General features: G+C 45.7%; 1 protein-coding gene across 2 annotated transcripts in view; it reads right to left on the bottom strand.

The window, feature by feature from the left end:
* ckap5 (cytoskeleton associated protein 5) overlaps positions 1-18,432 on the bottom strand; it is a 29,426-nt gene extending 10,994 nt beyond the window's left edge. The window contains exons 1-33 of one of the 2 annotated variants that reach the window (XM_084477367.1): positions 18,303-18,432; positions 16,659-16,755; positions 15,853-16,046; positions 13,367-13,573; positions 13,033-13,204; positions 12,785-12,917; positions 12,387-12,487; positions 12,064-12,177; positions 11,579-11,683; positions 11,146-11,235; positions 10,507-10,671; positions 10,266-10,394; positions 9,889-10,044; positions 9,654-9,755; positions 9,423-9,533; positions 8,985-9,077; positions 8,560-8,745; positions 8,050-8,144; positions 7,558-7,741; positions 7,008-7,150; positions 6,654-6,828; positions 6,025-6,138; positions 5,692-5,820; positions 4,525-4,719; positions 4,317-4,443; positions 4,040-4,128; positions 3,608-3,703; positions 2,720-2,842; positions 2,441-2,590; positions 1,990-2,193; positions 1,638-1,773; positions 923-1,116; positions 326-492 (exon numbers count right to left, since the gene is read on the bottom strand). In XM_084477367.1, coding sequence (XP_084333493.1) covers positions 326-492; positions 923-1,116; positions 1,638-1,773; positions 1,990-2,193; positions 2,441-2,590; positions 2,720-2,842; positions 3,608-3,703; positions 4,040-4,128; positions 4,317-4,443; positions 4,525-4,719; positions 5,692-5,820; positions 6,025-6,138; positions 6,654-6,828; positions 7,008-7,150; positions 7,558-7,741; positions 8,050-8,144; positions 8,560-8,745; positions 8,985-9,077; positions 9,423-9,533; positions 9,654-9,755; positions 9,889-10,044; positions 10,266-10,394; positions 10,507-10,671; positions 11,146-11,235; positions 11,579-11,683; positions 12,064-12,177; positions 12,387-12,487; positions 12,785-12,917; positions 13,033-13,204; positions 13,367-13,573; positions 15,853-16,046; positions 16,659-16,715 — 4,436 coding nt within the window. In that variant the 5' untranslated portion in view covers positions 16,716-16,755; positions 18,303-18,432. The remainder of the gene's footprint in view (positions 1-325; positions 493-922; positions 1,117-1,637; positions 1,774-1,989; positions 2,194-2,440; positions 2,591-2,719; positions 2,843-3,607; positions 3,704-4,039; positions 4,129-4,316; positions 4,444-4,524; positions 4,720-5,691; positions 5,821-6,024; positions 6,139-6,653; positions 6,829-7,007; positions 7,151-7,557; positions 7,742-8,049; positions 8,145-8,559; positions 8,746-8,984; positions 9,078-9,422; positions 9,534-9,653; positions 9,756-9,888; positions 10,045-10,265; positions 10,395-10,506; positions 10,672-11,145; positions 11,236-11,578; positions 11,684-12,063; positions 12,178-12,386; positions 12,488-12,784; positions 12,918-13,032; positions 13,205-13,366; positions 13,574-15,852; positions 16,047-16,658; positions 16,756-18,302) is intronic. The other variant, XM_084477368.1, reaches the window with a different exon arrangement.
* Positions 18,433-22,416: the final 3,984 nt, after the last annotated feature.

Here is a 22,416-nt window from a genome sequence, read left to right as displayed (position 1 = left end):
AAAAGGTTAGAGGGGGTTGAGGTTAGTATGATAAAGAGAGTACTATTCGCACCGTGCTTGGCAAGGGGGGGGGACGGCATAGAGTTTAGGACAAGAACAACAACATCCCAGAATTGTTTGCCCTAATCACAGGTTTTTGTTATTCTCAGTCACAAATGAACACCTGATCACATCCAACTTTTTGCTATCATTAACCCATACTCACTCCCGTTCCCTGATCACGGTGCCACCCTATGACCTAGGCCCCACTCTACTCTGATGGACCGCTAAACTCTCACCCACGACCACAACCGAACGCCAACAGGAAGCCCCACACTGAGCGTACTTGAGTTTGCTGGGGTCCTCCTGGGCGGGCTTGCGCAGGAAGGTGGCGGTGGAGTTGGGGGGCTGGGCGCGCTCCGGGGCGCTCTGCTTGGCCGGGGCGGCGGCGGGGGTCTTCTTAGCCGAGCGCTTGATCCGCTCCTCCAGCATGCTCATCTCTTTCTCCGACAGCTGCAGGGAGGAGACACGGTTCAGTAATAGTCCGCGCCAATAATGCGTCTATTGATAATATGAGGGACCATATTTGTATATTTGTTACAATTACTTTTTTTTTGCAAATAAAGTTCCAAGATATTGTGAGAAAAACAAGCAACGTTAAACTCAATTCTGAAAAAAAAAATCTAAATCTAACCTTGAAACCATGCTTAGTCAGAGTGACCAAGCACTGACTTTACCCTGTATCAGATTATAAGGTAACCTTAAAATCTGATTCAGGGTACATCACCAACACCATGTTAAGCTAATCTGACATGCTAGGACAAATACTGTTCATTTGACTTCTTGCAAGACTTATAGTTTGCAGTTAACAGTCAAACGCCAACTGTTGCATGAAAGAAAAAAGAAAAAAAAAAAGGTTTGCCCTGTGATGACGACGACTCACGTTTCCTATGAGCTTGTAGACCTGCTCGCCACAGACGTTGTAGACTGCGACCACGGTGTTGAGGGCGGCGTTGCGCACTGAGGTGTCCCGGTCTCCGATGTGCACGGCGATCTCCTTCAGGCACTTGGCCGGCGTGGGCTGGCACACGGTCAGACCGTTGCCCTCGATCAGCAGCCCCAGCTCCTCCAGACACTCTGGGGACCGGGGGGCACAGTCAGGGGATATGCATCTGCTCCGGCACTTCCTTCAGGTTAATGCGCCGGAATTAAAATGTAGATGGTTCACGAGTCTGAGTCGAGTCTCTTCTGAGGACAAGTCACTGCGTGTGCGACTTAAGTTTCGACTCGAGTCCAAGTTGCAAACTGGAGTCTGCATCTCTGGCACGGACAAAGAGTTATTTTACAGCCTTGAGGAGCGAAGCTTGAAAACGTGTCAGATCAAGATGGTACAAAGCAAGCACAAGGAAAAGAGAGTATCTTTGAGGTTTGCCGTTAACTTGAGTTGGATGAGCAAAGAGACACACTTTGTAGAGCTATACTGAAGGTTAACTCTTAGAGAACAAGTGAGCCTGTCTACACAGGCTGACTCGTAATACGCCGAGTATTACGCTTGATTGTATAAATCTAGAGTCCACAGAGGTTGATATGAGGAGTGTTGGTCAAAGTTTGGTCCAATCAGACAGCAGAAAACCAAGAACAAAGCAGGTAGGTCTCACCGGATCTCTGCTTGGAGTTCTTGGACTTGGTACCGTCCATGAGCAAGGGGAAGACCTTGGCGGCGGGGTACACCTTGCACAGCAGGGTGAGGATGGTGCGCACGTCTTTACGGACCCCATCCTTGGACTCCCCCATCTGTGCCAGAGTGCCGTCAGGAGGAGCGAGAAGGAGGGAGAGAGAGAGAAAGAGAAAAAAGAGGAGGGAGGAATGACGGTCAGAGAGGAGAATGGGAGGAGGAGGAGGAGAGTTCAATTAAGCAAATCAGCACCATCCCTCCCTGATGGATCCCTCCCTGAGGCTAGCTAGGTGAAGGACAAAACAGACCGCGTTGTGACCAGTGGGAGGGCTGACCTTGAGGATGAGGTAGGGGATGAAGGAGCTGGCCTCGTACTCGCTGAGGTGGAAGCCCTGCGCGCTGAGCATGGCGAACAGCAGCTTCAGGTACTCCAGCACCTTCATCAGCACGGTGGTGTTGGTGTCGAAGAAGCGCAGCGTGAACCACTTGAGGATCAGGTCCAGGCAGCCGATGGTCGCCTCGCTCTCGCTCTCCAACCTCTGAGACACAGACACACACACGGCATGTTTGACCCGCAGCCGAAAGGTCCTGGGTTTGAACCCAAATGTAAGCCGTAGACTTAATTAATGCTCATTAAGTAGACAACAAAGGCATCTGCTAAATGACTAAATGGTACATATTCAATGGTTGTACAAAAACACAGACACTGTTGCGATGACATCGATAACTTCCCGCCCTTTGACCTCAGCTATAGGCCATAGGTCGTCAACTGAAAGGCTCCCCCACCTCCATCATGACGCCGATGGCCTTGACGTGTCTCTGGAAGTCAAAGTGGAAGATCTCGTCCTGCAGCCACTTGGCGAAGCAGGTGGACATCTGGGATTTGAGCTGATCCAGGTACTCATCCCGCGGGGTGGTGAAGTTCCACTTCAAGATCTGGGGCAGAGGAGTGTGAATACAGATCGGTGAAGACACGACATTACGCACATCTTTCGTAGGACTTTGACCCAGTCGCATCTGGACACATGACAAACGTCTGGAACAAAACCAAAAGGACGGCTGCACCTTCAGCTGCTTCTCCTCTTTGCTCCGCTGCTCCTTGGCGTTGGGGATCAGGGTGAAGATGGGTCCCGACCGGTCCTCCTCGTCCTTCATGCCTTTGGCGGCAGGCTTCTTCCCTGGTGCTCCCTGGGAATGGAGACCAAGGCTCAAGGGTTAGCATTATCTGACATTGTGTGTGTGTTTTTATGTATGCATGATCTATAGCTCGTCGATGTGTGAATTTCATGTTGTACGTTGATTTGTGAGGATGATCAGGGAAAGCAAAGAGGTTTGAATAAATCACAGAAAGATGGTGGCAAGGTTAACATGCAACAGACATGGAAAAACACATTTGTGCAGTGTACCGAAATGAACCTCACACAATCTGTGAGGTTCTTTCCCTCCTCCTTTTTATATCTTCCTCGGTACGCAGCCAACACCACCTTTCATACTGCTACGTTGTTTTATCCCATGTTAAAAGCTTGAATCACACATCAACGCAGTTCAATTGTGTTTGGTCGAAGATTTTTTTTTTTTGGACCAGTGGGTGTACTAATCCAAGTGCCCGTTAGTTAGTGATCAGATAGAGGTTAGGTAAGACACAGCAGTTCTGTGGACCAGATCTCCAGGAGGAGATGAGGCTAACAAGTGTCCCAATGTAAACTTCCGTAAAAAAAAAAAAATACAACTAACAAAAATAATCTACAATTATGTAAAACCTGTTCATCTTGCAGCTCAAAAATATGGATTTTCCTAATCTTTACTTCTGGCTAAATAGTGTCATCAAGAATGACACGAATAAAATCAAACACTAATAGCGTGTGCTGGTCATAGCTCTATGGCTAGCCTGATACCATCAGAGGGACTCTTGTTAGCCCCACATAGCTCGGTGCCCCCCCCCCATACTGCTACCTGTTGACCGCCAGCAGCAGCCTTGCCCCTGACTGATGGGGCCTTTTTACTACCACTACTGTCCTCTGTGGCGGGCTCCTCGGAAGGGGAGGGGGGCTGGGCGGGTACAGACAACCACATCATGGGTAAGCATCACGTGAACAATAAGGAGGGATGGGGGGGAGGGGGGGTGGAGAGAAAACAATGTTGAAAAAAATGATGAAACAACAACACATGTATGGATATTCACACAGGTACAGATCTTTGAATTTGTGTGATTCAATCATCTTGCTCCATTTCAAAACGGTTTACATATCATTATGAATATACTGCTATTAGATGGGCTGATAATATAGGCTCTGTACCGGAGTAAATAATTAGCAACAAATAATAAATAACAGCCAGTAAATAAAAGTGAAGGGCAAAAATGATGTGATGATGAAGGGAGGGTACCCTCTTCGCCGCTGCTCCTCCTCCTCTGATCTTCTTGCCTTCGGGTTTGGAATCTGTGCTGTCGTCCCCGGCGGGTGGAGGCCTGGAGCCTGGAGGGGACAAAGATTACCACGGAGAAATAACACCTAGGCCCCAGAAGTCACCGTTAGGTTCCTGATGCTTCCATTATCCCTAAAATCAACCCTGACCCTTGACTAAGAGAAGTGACGGTTTGTTTGTGTAAAGTGTTCAGATCCGAGGGGGGGGGGGTTATCGAGAGGCTCTGGTTTCCACTGACCTGCCGCTGCCTTGCTCCCAGGAGCCTTACCTGCCCCATCCCCTGCTTTGGAGGGTGCAGCAGGCTTTGCCGGCATCACCGCCCTAGCCTTCTCCAACATGCCGGACACCTGGTCCTTGGACGCGGGCTAGGAGCCAACGAGAATGTCATTCACGTGCTAAAACCGAAAAAAAAAAAATTTCAACACAAGATTGTTTAGGCGAGGTACCTTGAGTTTCCCCGCTGCCCTGGACATCTTGTCGAAGCCCAGGTGCATCATGAACACTGGCAGGGCGTCCTGGGCCTTCTTGCGGACGTCCCCGTTGCGGTCCTCCAGGCAGGCGAAGAGTTGGGGCACACACTGCAGCAGGTCCCCCGGTACCGTCCTCATGGTGGGGAGCTTCTCGGCCAACCAGCCCAGTAGCTGCAGGCGCGCACACACACACACACACACACACACACACACACACACACACACACACACACACACACACACACACACACACACACACACACACACACACACACACACACACACACGTAAGTGGAGTGTGGGGGTGGGGGTGTGTACGCGCGCGTGTGTGTACGTGTGCGTTAGAGATGCGCGGACTCCGCGGCTGCAACCGTGGATCGGGCAGATGACGTGAACTTTTTTTTTTTAAATTTAATTCAGGCGGGTGACGGTTTTACCGATCAAATTTAAAATAAAAATATATATACATATACATTGTTAAGTATTGTTATATATTGTTACCTACATCCGACAAAACGAGCACACTTTGAAATAGTCAAATCTTCATCAGGCAGTAATTTGGCCTAGCTGCGTTTATGCATGCTGCTTTGTTTATTGTTGGAGATGGCTGAGCAGGCAAAGGTAGTACGTGAAAAGCTCAAAAAGGGAGAACTAGAAACCAGCCAGTCATTGTAGCCTACCACTCATGAAATAAGGAATTTAATTCCTTATTAATGATTTGACTCAGAAGTGACATTGGTCAATGGCAGCGCGAGATGTTCACAACAAGTTAAACTTCTAGCTCAAGAAAGAAGGTAAGAAAAATAGTCTGAAAACTTTGATTTGCAAGGCAAACAACAGTTTTTGGGTTGTTAATTATGTACCATTAAAAATGTGAACTTGCATGTTGCACTGTTGTGCGGCTTACTTGCAGCAAATATCGGAATTAATAGGCTTGAGTCTGCGTTTCTTTAATATCGAGGCTTGCAGCAGCACCGTGCGTCGCCTACAGACCTAAAAACAACCGGCGGATGGCGGGCGGGTGCGGTTTTGAAAATTGGTCAAAAACGTTGGTGCGGACAGATGATGCGTTTTGTGATGCGGTTGCGGATGAAATAATAGCCCAACCGTGCATCTCTAGTGTGCGTGTGCGTGTGTGTGTACCTCCTGGCGAAGAAAGGGGTTTTCTCTCTTCAGCTCCTCCGACATGTCGTCTCCCTCGATCCAATCCTTCATTCCAGTCTGTTCCACCCACGCCTGCAGCGTTGCCAAGGCAGCAGCCCTCACATTGGCCTACAGCAACGGGTGGGGGTGCAGGGGTTAATAAGCCATGATGTGGGCATTGAAGAAAGACCTGATCTAGCACTCTCAGGGGTTACCCTCTGCCTCAAGCTATTCTTCCACCAGTTTCATATGCTGTTATACATGCACATTCCATCCATGTTGAAAAGTGTCACAAAATAAAGCTGGATCCACAAAGCTGAATAAAACCTGTACCTTGCTGTCTCCCAGCACAGTGATGATGGGGATCCCTAGGGGTTTAATATGCTGTTTCAGGCCGGGGCCCATGGCAGTGGCCAGCTGCTGCAGCATAGTCAGGGTCTGCAGCACCTGAGACGAGAACCGAAAACACAAGTTCTATTTAGTTCTGTGTCAGCGGCACCACTAGCCTTGGGATTTCAGTTGACACATGGCAATGTGCACATCACCGTGTATCCATAATGGATACACAGTGACGTGCTCATGTTTGTAACTTTAAGACGGTGCCCTTTAAGACGGTGTCTTTTTTTTAAATGTTTCCGATTTAGGGGAAACATCAACATTTCTCATTAAACAACAACATTTAACACAACATTTAACACTGACTCATAGTATTCAGATTTAATTTCTTCAAGGTAGTATTCAGCTTCAACAAATTTTATTTAGGTTCATCATCAACATTTTAACATTGTAAATGGTTCCAAGTACCCCCTGCAATCCTTCAAAGCTCCCCTAGGGGAAAGCGTACCCCAGTTTGAGAAACAACCACTGCCAATATCTTGCACTGAAGGAATCCCGAATCAAAGAACCGCTTGTGGTGACCAGAGTGTCATAAATGTATAATCCACATTGGAGGCTCTACTAACCAGTATCTTGTTGGAGTCATTGAGACGGCCCTTGAGGGCCAGGGACAGATCTCCGATGTTGGCCGTGATGAACTTGGCTTCCGAAATGATGGCCGCCGCCTCATCCAGACCCTCCTTCCTGATCTTCCAGTTCTTATCCCCGATCTTGGACACCAGGTCACAGTTGATCTTATCGCTGAAAGAATCAATCAATCAATATCAAACACAGTCGATTGCAATTGTTTCCCTTAACCATAGTGATACAAAGTATTGAAAGCATAAAGATTTGAATCGATACACAATGACAATGATGAGTTCAGTTCAGTGACCCTGATGTGGAGCCGCTGGGTCTGATGGGAGAGGAGAGGCGCTGACCTGATGTCTGTTCGGGGGAGCAGATCCATAATGTCTGGGGGTCCCCCCGCATCCTCCTCTGGCTCCTCCCCATCGTCCCCATCGGCCTCGGGACCAGACTTCCTGGTCCCCCGGATGGCTGCGGGGGGCGACTGGCCCTGCATCTGTTGGAGGGGGGGTACGTTTAGTATTTCTATAACCAGCGCGTTGAAATTCAGAGTCTCTTTTGAAAATGTATACATAATCACATTGGAAGCAGAGATAAAAAAGGGGAATATGTAACAGGTTGAACAGCGAAGGTGTTCAGTCTTCTGACATGACTTCAGTTGAAATGCATTCAAGTTTTTTTTTAATTTAGTTTCATTTTAGAAAGAAAATTCAACGTGCATGATTTCAATTAGAAAAACTGTTGAACAAGCCGTACAAAAGGCTTGCCTCAGAGACTATTTCAAACGTAACAAAAGAAAATAAACGTGTGCAATTTGGATGGAAAGCATGGCAGACATTTTCAAACAATCCCGCTATACTTCAAACTAAGACCATATTCAACGCCATGAAAAAAAAGGGCAACCTTCTCAAACTCTGCGTCTATCTGCGAGAGCAGGGCGGGCTTCTCGTCCTCAAAGAACATGCGCAGGGGGGCGCCCATGTAGAGGTACATGACCCCCAGCAGGGCGATGGCCGAGATCCGCACAGCAGGGTTGGTGGCTCCCAGGGCGATCTTCACGTTGTTGATGAAGGCTTTCACGTTGATCCTAGAGAGGAGAGCCGTTATTATTATTAGGGCATATGCCATCCTGTAGCAGGGCGAAGAACAAAGGATTCACGATTGTTATGTATGCTTATTCATATGTATGGTTATACGTAGGGAATGTTCCCCCTTTTGAAGTAGTTTAAATAGAATATTAGTCCATGTGCAGGAGTAGGAGTAGACAGGAGTAGGAGTAGATACTTGTAAGTACTTCAGTTCACACTTAAAATCAACTGAGAATTATGAAACCAATTCAGCCATTCATCTAACCCTCCCCATGGCAGGATGAGCCTGCAGGCAAGTCCCACTCACCCAGCGAAGCCAAACTCCTTCATGGCGTTGGCCAGCCAATTAAGGGACTCAGACTGGTTCTTGGGGTTCTTCTGAGCAAAAGCCAATGATACCAACTGAAAAAACATACAGAATATAAAAATGTCATGCCTCATACATAGTCAATACTTTTAAGTCTACAGCCCCGAGTGGGACAGGGACGGCTTAGTTTTTGCTCCATTTTGACACATTCGCAATGGAATTCATCCTTAACAACTAGGAAAGACTGTCTTGGGAGTGGAAAGTCTGAGCAAAGGGGCACTGGAGTGTGGGGGCGTGTGGCGAATCAATGTGAGATCTTCTATCCAAGGTAGACAAGAACCTCAATCTCAAAAGTAAAACAGGATTTACACCCAACAGTAATGAGACAATCGGGTCATCCTGTTGTGTTTTATTGTAGTGATAAAACATGCAAAAGTATGCTGCATACTTTTATGCAGTATGCTGCAAAATAATGAAAAATAAACTCAAAAGAGACATGGGACGCCTCACCTGTTCGGCAGTCCACGGCAGTGAGCAGGACTCTCCGATGGCCGTCAGCCCCTCCTTTGCGTTCCCGCCACACTTGACGTCCCCCACCTTGTCCACCAGGCACTCCAGGACCACGGAGGCAGAGGTCTTGGAGAACTGCCCTCTCTGGGCGATGATGGTCACCACGCGGAGCTTCAACTGCATCACCTACACATGTGGAGGTGGGAGGGGCAGAGGCAGGGGCGTCACACCGGGAGCTTTGGTCGTTCACCATCAAATAACATGGTTGAGCGACAAGTTTGGAAGTGAGCATGCAGCCTTTCCCTTTTTTCCTTCTTCTCATGATTGCTTTCATTTGAAGGACGACAGGCGGTGAGGTCAGATATATCAACAAGCAGAATACAAAAGCAGTTTGTTTTCAAACTGGACACCGTAGCGATGGTTACCTGGAAGTTGGTCTCCTTCCACCCAGGCTTCTTGGCAAGCATCCTCACCAAGGCCTGGCAGGGCATTTCTATCTTATCCATGGTCTCGACAGCCTGAACAGCAAGACAGACCATCCATCAACACGTCATTCATGGGTTCTGATTCCACTCAAGGCAATAAATTAACACATGTAGTGAATAATATGCTCTGCATATCAAAGCAGAAAGGAGAAAACCTAAACTCATAGGTTCTGCAGCACAGATTGTTAGCTCCATGATGAGCTGTCGGATATGAAAATGTCACAAAGTGATAACCACTTATGAACAATTTGAGATGCAAAGTGGATTGTAAGCGGCCCGATTAAATGATCTTAGGATTAGTATTCAGTAGAGAGTTAGAGCATTCAAACAGTTTGAATGGCATCCAACACAGTGTAATAAGCAGGGAGAACAAGTTACCTTTTGGAACTCCTCCATGCTGGCCAGCCTCTCCTTCCAGTTGGCCGAATCTAGCTGTGCCAGACAGGACGCAGGAAGTACAACCGCTGCCCTCTGCTCACAAACCTCAATCTGAAACGACCACAGCGGCCAGACAGCAAGTCAGGCAACCAACATAAAAACACTTGATGATGACAAAGGGAGGGTGAAACGCTGACGGACAACATACGGAAAACGGCCCATGGTACTCACCGCCAGTTCGGTTTCTATTATCTCTTTGGTTTCGACCCCTTTCTTAGCCTTAGCCCCGGACGCGGTGGCTGGCTTGCCCTTCTTAGAAGGTCCTGCGGATGGCTAAGGACAAGAGAACCACACAGAAAACTATTTTTACAGCAGTGTGCCAATTGAACACAAAATACCACATGCAATACTTAATGACCACGTACATACAAACTTAAAGCAGATGTGTTTGTGTGTGTGTGTTTACCTTGCTGGCCGCGGCAGCAGGTGTCTTCTTGGGCGGGCCTGAGGACTTGGATGGGGCTTCGCTTGGGGGAGGGGCTTTAGCGGCAGGCTTCTTGTCTCCTCCGCTCGCACCCCGTTTAGCCCCGGGGAGATCCACTTTATCTGCACATTCCTTTATCTGTAACCATGGGAATAAGGGAAGGATCTTTGCTGTCAGGCAAAAGCAGTAAAAAATAAAAAAGGGCTCCAGTCTTGTTGAAATCCCTTCGGTTGAAATATTGTCTGTACCCATTTCCATATTATTTAACATTTCGAAAGTTTTCATTTCTACATAGTGTCAGCCAACTGTAGTTCATCCGATAGCTTCCTTCCCAACGCTCTCCCTCTCTCCCTTCTCACCTTATCCAGTTTGAGCTTATCCAGATCGGCCAGGAAAGGGTTGACGGCCTTCTCCCCGATCACCTTCATGGCGGTCCCCAAGGCCTCGAAGGCGGCGTCTCGAACCTCCAGGGCCGAGTCGTTCACTTGCTGCGAGAAGGTTAAAGGACAATCAAAGTTAAAGCACAATGAATCCTTAGTTCAGGGAGGGCCCACCTCCAGCCATGACGAGACCACAGAGGAGAAGGCAGGAGGCACTGACCTTAATGAGGGCCGCACAGAAGGGCTTGAGAACGCTCTTGGACAGGGTGGCCTGGGTGCAGTGTCTGAAGGAGCGAGCCAGGAAGAGCGAGGCCTGCTGCTTGATGGAGGGGTTCTTGTTGTCCATCACGCCCAAGATGTCCTCCGACAAGTTCTGCAGGGTGGTCTAGGAGGGGGAACATATTGTATTATTATTATTATTATTATTTTTTTGTTTAATCAAAGTGACCTCCAGTGAATTCAGTTTCATGTCATTAAGGAGAAGGGGGGCTTTGACCTCTTGCTCAAGGATAGCTACAGCTTGACTATGGACACTGAACAGGAAGGGAGTTCAGCATCCTGAAAACCAGATGCTATCCTTCCCAGAGGGTCATGGAAATATTAAAATACAGGGAAAGGTTTTGTGCAGTTATGGTTATTCTGCAGAACCGCATGTCACCTTAGCCAGCATAATTGACTATTGAAAAGGTCTTTGCCTTTTGGATGCTTTAGCTACTAGCTACTACACTGCATCTCTCAATGACAAACATCTAACACCTAATCGAAATGTGTAAACAATATTCTACAAACCTATAGTAAATCTAATAAATCCCATCTGAAACCTCGCATATCAGATGATTTCTTGGCATTTTGTACTCACAGTGAGGAAGATGGCGTCGATGGCCTCCTGCAAGGCCTGCACAACCTGGGGTTTCTTCTCCTTGAACTTCTCAAGAATAGTCGCCACCACCTGGGACCACACACCAAGCAGAGCAGAAAAGAGAAGAGCTGTTAAGAACGAGTAGACAACAGCAGACAACAGAAGAGAAGAGGAAGAGTTATTGATTATCTGAGGTCAATTCAATGAAAAAGGCCTGTTTTAAGTGTAATTGGTAAATTATGGTAATAAGGACAATGCAATTAACTCAATTAACAAGCAAACAAATGATTTTCTTTCTATTGGCTTGTTGAGCTTGTATCAAATAAAGATGCATTCATTCATTAAACGATTTTACCCTGAAAAGGTTAATAACAAACGCAAACAATACCCCACAACATGGATGGAAATAATGCATGCAGTCGGTTAAACTTACAAGTGTGGCATAAGTTCCAAACTTCTTCCTGAGTCCAGTGGCCAGACCAGCCAGGCATTTAGCGGCCAGGGTCACCAGCATGACGTTGGCGTCTTTCGCAACAACCTGGAACACAACACTTGTGAGTTCAATCGACAGATACGCTACAGAAGGTAGGAGAAGACATCACTTGTATCAAGTATACCTCATCAATACATGCATGATGGACACCAGTGTGACTATCAGTAAAAAATATACACGTTAAACATGCATGAAGACCTACATACAGTACATACATACAAAAATATAGTACATACACACAAGAATACTTCAAATTGCCTGGGTCCTAGATCCCAGGCAATCCCAAGCCATTGCACCACCCATATCAATCAATAACTACATTCAATCCTATATATAAGGCTTATATAATCATGTAAAATCAATGCAGAACACAGCAGTGCAGCAGTAGCCTCACAGACTACTAGGCTCAAAGGTGAATCTCTAACCTTCTTCAGCGCTCTGACCAGGTCTCCATAGTCTCCACCCTCTATTTTAGGGTTTTTAGCCAGCGTCTCCACAGCCTCCAGGGTTTCCTTCCTCTCCTGCCACTTCTTGGCTTCCTGTAGAAAGTCAGACAGGCACACATTGTTAGCCCCCACAAACATCACGTATATAGAAAACAATATGATCCACAATTCTGGCAAGAACAGTAGGCATACATCATACAAATTCTTGCTGAAAAACAATATTCCATAATCCCAACCCAACTCCTCTTTCCCCCCAGCCAGCTCCTCTGTTACTGAGTTGGGACTTAGTAGGGCATGCTTACTATCTTCTCGTAGAAGTCCTTTGGGAGCTTGGCGAGGATATCCACCGCCTCCAGCAGCTCATAGGGATCCACCACCACCACTGTGTCCTCCTCTTCCTCCCCTGAGGGTAGAGGAGCAGAAGAGTCAACACAAATATTACTGAACTACTGATCCTGGCATGTGAATCATCATTCATATGCCTCTGTAGAAATAGCTTGTTTCAACCACAGACAGGAAAATGCAGACATAATGGAAAATGGGTTCTCATTTGGGGAAAAAAATCTGAATCTCATGTGTCAAAACGCAACTGCATTATTACACATTGCATGTTCACGTCGCTTAAAATCACCCTTTCCACAAAGCAAAGAGGAGAGATTCGGTTCTTGGCCTAGCATGCTTTGTAATTCTGGAGTGTTACCATCAACTTCCTCTCCTTTATTGGCCTGGTGCTGCTCAAACTTGGCCTTCAGGTCTTGCTGAGAGCGAAGAAACCTGCTCTGTTTGGGCGCGGTTGTCGGCACCTTAACCCACTCCTCCTCCAGATCCTTCAACTAGCGATACATAGGACAAAGAGCCGCAGACACATTTATAGTTTCATGAAGTAAATAGCACACCAATTTCAGATTAGATCTTCAAAAAAGGCCTGCACACGTGACCGCCGTTTACCTGGACAGAGTTGATACCCTGCAGCGGTGGTCTCAAAGCATCTCTGATCCACCTGAAGATCTCTATTGCCAAGAGCTTTGCTTCGTCTCTGACCGCCTTCTCCCTGGATTCAAACTGCTTCGGCAACACTTTCACCACTGGCTTCAAGGTCACAATCTTTGATCCAAACTCACTGTGGGAAGAAAGCAAAGATAAGTCAGGACAAATGACATGAAATGATATAATATGAACAGCACTGCCCAATTGTTATTCCAACTGGACACTAAACAGAGAGTGAAGAATCCCTATAAGTTTCCCTTCTGTCCCATGGAGACCCTTGAGAGACCCTACTGACCTGAGGGCCTTCCGGAGGGCCTCAAGGCAGGCCACGACCACCTTTGGGTTCTTGTTCTCCAGCCCTTTCAGCAGCTCGTCCTGGACCACCTCGGCCTTCTCGATCTCTATGTACATCAGGCAGATTTCTAAGCCCAGCTCCTTTGCCCGCGCCTTGGGTTGGTTGAACACCTTGGTGATCACTCCAGATGTCACCTCGCCCGTTGTCCTGCAGGAGAAGGGGACAACAGACGGTTCATTCCTCAGTAAGCTAAGCCTCTTTCAAACATAGTTCCTGGTAAATCACTGGGATAAACTTTCGGGCACGGCTAGTGATTTTGACATGCAGCCACGATCTGGAACATGAACAACAACTTGCACCCTTTCACCCTTGGCATAGCAATGCCGGATTAGATGGGCCAAGGGACAGTCCAGCAAATGGAACGTTTGGGTTCCACCATAAAACTTGCGGATGGAGAAGAACTCAATTATTTTGGAATCTATCCAGTTTCCACTCATATTTTAAAATAGGAACTTGTTTCCAAACAAAGCAAGATGAATTGAATTTGTTATCGAATCACAGGAAAAGCATTGGTGCGTTAAGATAAACAAGTCGCCAATGCCCTCATCCTCATCCTCATCGTCATCCGCTTATCCGGGGTCGGGTCGCGGGGGCAGCAGCTCAAGCAGGGGGCCCCAGACTTCCCTTTCCCGGGCCACATTGACCAGCTCTGACGGGGGGATCCCGAGGCGTTCCCAGGCCAGTGTTGAGATATAATCTCTCCACCTAGTCCTGGGTCTTCCCCGGGGTCTCCTCTCCACTGGTCGTGCCTGGATCACCTCCCAAGGGAGGCGTCCAGTGGGCATCCTTACCAGATGCCCGAACCACCTCAACTGACTCCTTTCTAAGCAGAGGAGCAGCGGCTCTAATCCGAGTTCCTCCCGGATGGCTGAACTTCTCACCCTATCCCTAAGGGAGAAGCCAGCCACCCTCCTGAGAAAACTCATCTCGGCGGCTTGTATCCGTGATCTCGCCCTTTCGGTCATTACCCATCCCTCATAATCATAGGTGAGGATAGGAACGAAGATCGACCGGTAGATCGAGAGCTTTGCCTTACGGCTCAGCTCTCTTTTCATCACAACGGTGCGGTAAAGCGAACGCAATACCGCCCCCGCTGCTCCGATTCTCCGGCCAATCTCACGCTCCATCGTACCCTCACTTGCGAACAAGACCCCGAGGTACTTGAACTCCATCACTTGGGCTAAGGACTCATTTCCTACCCAGAGAAGGCAATGCAAATATGTATTTTGATTGGTTCCCTTGCACCACTTGAAAGCGTCTTATGTCAGACAGATATAACCTTTACTGGCCTCTCCTGGCAATGTTACTGCTTTCATTAACAACATAGCCATACCCGCAGTGTTCTGGGAAAAGTTACTAGGTCTTGAGCAGGCAAATTGGTGGGGCAGATTTCACAGAAAAAACACCCCTGCTCCCATTCACGCATGGCCCTGCGCAGGAAATGTTCCTGAATATTGCATGGGAGGGCTGCATGTGGGAAGGGCCTTTAGTTGTTAAACAAGCTTAGCTTTTGTCTGAAATATTGTGAAGTAATGATCATCATCAAACTCTCGACAAGTAGAAAATGCATTTAAGAAAATTATAATACAAAATAAGGCATTCAGCCATTTCAGGTCATCTGAATGTCACTCCATGAAAAAGTCATAAAGTCACAAAGTATATACACAGTAGGCAATTCCAGCTGATTGTCATTTCTGACAATCAGCTGGAGGGGGGGGGGGGGGGGGGGGGGTGGAGCTACAATGAAGATCCTTAAGAAAAAACGAATCCATACACCCATTGACTAGCAGTCCATTAACAGCACGCTACACGTGTACATTATCGGCAGAATGCGATACACACAGACAGTCGTCTGAGTAACACTCAGCCGAGCATCGGGTTACTCCGCTACAATGGAGCAGAGGCCGAAGTGAGCTTCCCAAAATGAGTCATTGAACGTCAACGTCATTCCTGCATTTCATTCGGTGCCTCCCTATTGTCGTATGGAAACAAATGGCAGCAGTGTCGTCTATCCCTGTGGTTTTCAAACTACGGGTCATGACACGCAAATGTGTCACAGCAGGAGCAAGTGGATCATGGGATCGGCATGACAAAATTTGTATTTAAAAATATGTTTTCATGCTTAGATGACGTGTCCTTTTCATTTGATCACAAGTAGGTTTGAGACTATACGGATCGATGGAGGAAGATATGATTAACAACATGCATATAGAAATGTAAATGTAAGCTGTTTTCAAATTGTAATAAAAATTAGATATTTAGTGGATCCTGGGCCAAAGGTTCCTCCACAGGTAGGCCCCAGTATGAAAACATTTTGGAGCATATGGTCGAAACAACCTCAACCTCTAACACAGACGACCACATTGATCGAAGTTTGAAATTCTCTCAAACTGTATGGTTGCTTTATTTAAATAGCAATGACCTACTTTCCGGCTATATGGGCATTCTCCACAAAAGCCAAGGCTGTCTCCAGGCCCTTCAGTTGAGCCACAACATTGGAGTCTGTGACAAACTTCTTGATCAGCCCCAGGTATTTTCCCCATTCTGGACTTTTTTCATCCTCTATCCTCTGAAAGAGTTTCAGGGCTTCTTCATAGCCGTTCAGACGGGCTTTCCAGACCTGTTGAGCAGAGAGAGAGAAAATCAGGTACGGAAAGGGAGGGGTTGGGTGGAAGAACCAGACCAAGTTCAATAGCCTCGAGCCTAACCATTCTACTTGCTTTCGTATCGAGGAAGATAGACAGAGTTCAAAGTCTAACTGGAAAAGCGACGCATATAGAAGACAAGTGAGATTGAGTTATTGGAGTTATCTAATTATCTGTACATATTTTGTTTTGATGGTACGTTCAGGAGATTGGAATGATAAAGACCAACCATATGAGCACACAGCTGCTGTGACATTACCATATCTACAGTAGCAAACTATATGAAGATATAATATATTCTATCCTATGCCTAATGATTACCTGTAGACGCTTGTTGAAGACACAGGAGAATCCCAAGTAATGGGCACAAGTCTAAATACTGCTTTTTCAGTAAGGTCCTTTAACATTTAAAAACGAATGTTATACAACAGCCCATCATAAACTGTAGGGATGTGTATATAAGAAACAATATAAAGTATTGAGAGATAAGGTACCAACGTCAAGAACACTTTTGAAGCCTACGAACATCTGCTCAGAACTAGTGAGGTGATTGAAGCGCCATTGCGACTTATCGACAAGTCATTCACCTTGTGTTCACACTTCTGGTCGACGGGAAGCTTCATCCACTCACTATCGTCCCCCATGGTGGCCTCTAGTGGGAGGGCCTCCTTAAAAGGTACTCAACTGGAGGAATAAAAAGGATGTCAACTATAATGTACAGGTGTCGTCTGTCATCAACATCAAAAGGGTTACAAAAGTTTAAATGATAAGCACAATATTTGTCTCACCAATTAAAATTTTGTTTGAACCATATAATGTGCTTGCAGGCTCTGCACAAGGACTTTGAGGGGTATATTTGCGCATTGTTTGCAATCACCAACGAGTAGAAGTAACAAAAACCAAACCCATCACATATAAGTAAATGATAACTTTCTTATATTTCAGTACCATATAGCTAAAAAGATAATCACCATGTAAAATGTAATGTACAAATGAGAACAGACAGAATACCAGGTCATAACAACTAGTGGTGTCCCATGATGCTTTGGTGTTGGGTGCAAAAATAAATAAATACACTGGATTGCACATGCCTTGGGTGCACATTTGAATACAAACTGAACATGCACAGTATGTTCCACATTCATGAGTATGGATGGTAGAGTAAAAGATGAAGTGATAGATTCAAACAGGTATAATTGTCAAATTTATAAAATAAACAAGTTGCATCATAACGTGCATCTTGACAATATTGCACTTACAGGCAAGAGTTCCGGTTTCTCTCTCTCCCTCTTAAGAAAAAGCATGTGATGGAGTCTAAATGTATTTAGAGTGGCACACGCTCGCCTCTTATTAATCATCCATCATGTTCTGGTAAACAAGACAACGTCCTGATCCCAAGCCAAGTACAGTATTAGAACGAATGTAACGTGTAGGGCACTATCACACACAAATGGCCTAAATCTTTAATCTAACGTTAGTCTTTAATACCAACTTGCCACCCATGCCTAACCAATGCATCATATGTGGCTCTGGTTTTCAAAACAAAATATTATAACAAAAAAAAACTATACCCATGCACAATCTTTAACGTTCCCGACTAAAAGTAGAATCACATTAAACATCAATACTTGGTTAAAGGCCCTGGACAGTCATTTTAATGGAAACGAACCGATTATTAGCGTTTGCTGTCAATGCTCGAATCCTGTCCCCAGTGCTGGCTAACAACCCGTTCTACTCAAACGGTAAATAAACATGATCAAGCTTGTCATACGAAACAACGAAACAACGATGTGGTTGCACCGCAAGAGCAAAGTGATCGTTTATAAGCAACACTAGTGGCATGACCCAAGTTAGCGGGTTAGTTACCCGTACGTTAGCTAACATTAGCAAGCCGTCGTTGCTCTCTATAGTCCTCCATTCTAGGAAAGACAGATCAGAGGCCTCAATACAAACACAAATCCACCTCAAGATGTATCTGGCCGCTATCAAGTCATGTGCATATAGCAGGGTCAGCACGAGAGACCACGATTGTTCACAATTAGATGGTATTGTGAACAACAACCCGTATGTTTCGAAGGCGCTGGCTACTGAGATGCTGTTAGCCAGTATTACACCGTAACAACACACGCAGGCCTGGCGACGCAGCACACAGCAGACATAAGGTGACGCAGAAAACACGGAGAACTATAACCTAGGCGAAAACAAAGACTTGTAAGTATAACATAGTTTACCTGTGTGTGTCGTTGTGTCAAATAACTAGTTATACCGCAGCGATATATTGAACCACTTCCAGAGCAGCCTAGCTGAGCTTTGAAACGCCTCCAAGGGCGGAGAGATGTAGGGAGGAGAGGCGGAGGGGGGCGCCACCCTGAACGACGTCACGCTGTCAGAACCGGCGGAGACTGAATCAAATAGGTCAGACCCACAGGCTGTACATTGGCCACTTGTCAAGTGAGCAGTGACAGTATGTACACGATTAGCCTCCACGGTGTATTACATTTATTTTTGAATTCCAAGAAGACACAAAGTCTCTAGAACTTCTGAATAAAACTATTATTAATCAAATAATTAAAATGAGAGGACAACAGGAACTTGAAAATGCATTTCCTGCAGAAAATGCGGTGAGTGCTGTAGTGCAAAATTATGTTGAAAATATGTTTTAGTAAAGCCACATAGTTTAAGACATAAAGAAATGTTAAATGGTTAAATCAGGGATTTGAACAGAGTCAAAATGGAGTAAACAATGTAATCATGCACACCAAAGAGTCCTAACTGTACTAATATTGACCTTGATTTTAACTGCCATGACCATGACTAGCTGTGAGCAGAAGCAGACAAAGCAGAACAGGAGGAACAGTAGTTCACGGCGGCCGGCCTTACGGAGCATTGTGGGGAACAAATCTATGGCCGACGTCATCACCACCTTCAAGCAGAAACAGAAGATGGAGTTGGTGTGTGTACGGCGAAGACTATAACATCTGTATTTGTATTGTTGTGCTGTTTTTTTTCTCCACACTTACCTGAGTGTCCAGGCCCAAGAGAATGATCATAATGAAGAAACACAGAAGCCCACAGCTGACAATCAAACTAGTGATGCAAAGTTCAGATCTTTGGATCCTGTTAATTCAAATGAACGAATCTGTCATATACATGATGGATCATGAAGTAGTGGAATTGCGTAGTACTGTAGGCCCCCCATGCAAGTCTTGCAATGGGCCCCCCGCCATCCATCCCACCCATCCTGCACACACGACAAATGTGCATCCTCTCCCCATAGGGCCTAGGCCTACAGCCGAGGACCCAAAGATGGAAAAAACACACAATCATTATTAGAACTATGGACAGTGACTATTTGCATCACTGACATACTAGCCTACGATCAAAAACTGCAAATAATCGCAAATAATCCATTCAGACAACAATATTGTCTGAATGGATATTTCAGACAATATTTCCAAAATAACATACCCAAAGTAAATAGAGTATACCTCCACAACTGCAAGGGCTATAATATGTCATATTGGTGCCAAAAGAAAGATTGATGTTAAAGTGACATTTTCAATATGAATACTACTTGGTTAGAGTGAATAAAGCTCGAACACAGAATATGTGGAGGATACCATATTCACCTGAAATAATTGTCAGTTGGTCATTATGAGTTGGTAGCCTTATAGTACTATGAGACACAAACAGTTAGATATCTTGAAAACCCATTGTACAATTTTGACACTTGAGAACTTTATTGAACGTTCAGGACAAATACAATTGAATGACGCCAAGCCAAACACTCGCAAATACACCATATGACCACCAGATGGCGATGAAGGACATGTGTTCTGATTGAAGGCAATTTACCTACGGCAGTGGTTCTCAAACTTTTTACCATGAGTACCACCTTAGAAATGATTTGGCTCTCCAAGTACCACCGGAATTAAAATAAAGTTTACAAAGAAGGCATTAATATTAATAATATGATTTATTATTCACATAACTTTACTTGACTGAACAACCAACTGTATACTATGTAAACTCATGTATTGTATTTAAACACTTGCAACGAGACAATACTAACAACAGGTCAGAATATAATGTTTAGGTTTGAAGGAGAATGTAGCCTACTCAGGCACACATTGAAAATAAGAATAGTAGGCCCTACTGTGACCTTCTCAAAGTAATCCTGGGGAATGTACCCATAAGAATAATAATAAAAAAGAAATTGGTAATGGCGACTCTGGGCCTATCATGCTTAGTGAGAGGGGTGTGCGTGGCTCTGTGAACAGAGTTCTGTGATGTCTGGGTCGATTGAGGTTAGCTTTAGCCTCAGACTTGGTTCATGATGTTGTGTCAATAAGCTCCACCTGTGTTGCGCAACTTTACATATATAGGATATGACAAAATTGTGAGGACTGGGCTTGGCGGAACCTTCTGATGGTACAATTGTTGCTGGCAGATGGATTTCTCTGAAACACCGCTCAAGTTAGCCTGACAGTTAACCTGCTCCCGACCAGGTTAGTTTGGTCGGATAAATTGCCATGGTTACTTAGCGGAGATTCCCTTAAGTGACGTTCATGGAACGCAACTCCAGCTGAAAGAAGCTCGGCTTTATGTTTAGCTTGATGGTTGTTTGGTCAGATAAGTTGCCATGGTTACTTAGCGGAGATTCCCTTGTGACGTTCATGGAACGCAACTCCAGCTGAAAGAAGCCCGGCTTTATGTTTAGCTTGATGGTTGTTTGGTCAGATAAGTTGCCATGGTTACTTAGCGGAGATTCCCTTAAGGCTGCCCCACACTACACGATTTTTTTATCTTATGCGATTTTTGAGTCGGAGTACACCCCACACTTAACGAGAATCGCAGCCGATTTTTGCTCTCCGATCCGACATAAGATTAGAACACAAGACGGAACACCCCACACTACAGGATAATCTTATCCGATTCTCGGCCGTGTAGGCTACGTCATCCAGCACGAGACAAGAGATCGAGAGACAAGAGATGGTAGATCTAGAGCAGCGGTTCCCAAACTTTTATTCCTGCGCACCCCCTTTACGTCCCAACCGGGTTGGCGCACCCCCGATCCCCACTTCAAAAAGAAGGAAAAAAAACGCAACAAAGCTTTGTTTTATCGCCATATAAAGACTCATGTTTAATCATGCGCAAATAACCAGAACACGCATGACAATAACAACATCAACAAATATACAACAAATAGGACAGCCAAGGGACACGACTGAGGTTGTGTGCAAGATCTGCTCATGTGTGATACGCGCAATAGACGGGCAGACGACCGATCTACATGACCACTTTATGCGCCTCGCAGAAGTTAATAGAAATGATGATAAACAAAATATCACAGAGCATAGAGCAGGATTGTGAACGTTTACAATGTATCATGTCAATTTACAATCTGCAAAATGTGTCTGTGTTAGGATATTGATGCTGCGCGCCTCCTATTTGCAACGGAATTTGTTTAGGATATAAAAACATTTAATTTAACACACACGCACTAAAACAGATATTTTCGTTTTTAAATAAATATTTGGAAACGAAAATTTAAAAGTGAGAATTGAATGCGCTTTGGCATGATGGAGCACCTTCGGGTCAGCGTGTGTGTGTGTTTTGCGTGTGTGTTTGTGTGTGCGTGCGTCGCTATTATGTTGACTACACACTCAACATGCCGAAAATATCTAACATGTTGGATAACCCCGATTTTGAGATCGGGAGGTCTTAAGTTTATGAGATTCTATCTTAGAACACTACGGCAGACAGGATAATCTTGGCCGATTTTCGTCCCGATTCGGCTGCCATGGGAACGCCACCCCGATTCTCGTAAGGGGCAAATCGGCCCCGATATCGGGACATTTATCTTGTAGTGTGGGGTCAGCTTAAAGCCACATTAATGGAACGCAACTCTAGCTGAAAGAAGCCAGGCTAAGCAAAATAAGCCCGGCTTTGGGTTTAGCTTGGTTGATGGAATACCCCCCAGGTAGGGGGGGGGGGGGCATTATCGTTAATAGAAAATGCGGATCATTTTCTTTCTCGTGTGTCTCGTTTTTCGCCCGTGCCTAAAACCGCCACTGCTTATAATGCTAAAGCCCAGTTCAGACCAAAGATTCGCGACGCAACTGCTTGCAACTCGCAACTCCTTGCGACGAGACGGGCTGAGACGTTCTAAAAACTGGGCAGTTCACACTGCTGCACCGGGCGGCGATTAGTTTTATTTTGGTTGAGAGTAGGCTAGAGTTGCTGTGTTTCGCCATTCTCCACTACTTCTGCATTGTAGTAGCCTAATTCGCTGGAGCTTAGTTTGTTTAGATCCCGCTAGTTGGATACATTGCATTCTTTCGT

Source organism: Micromesistius poutassou (assembly GCF_964030765.1).
Source record: "Micromesistius poutassou genome assembly, chromosome: 13".
NCBI lineage: Eukaryota > Metazoa > Chordata > Actinopteri > Gadiformes > Gadidae > Micromesistius > Micromesistius poutassou.
The sequence above is the reverse complement of the archived record's forward strand: the minus strand, read 5'-3'. Positions and strand labels throughout refer to the sequence as shown.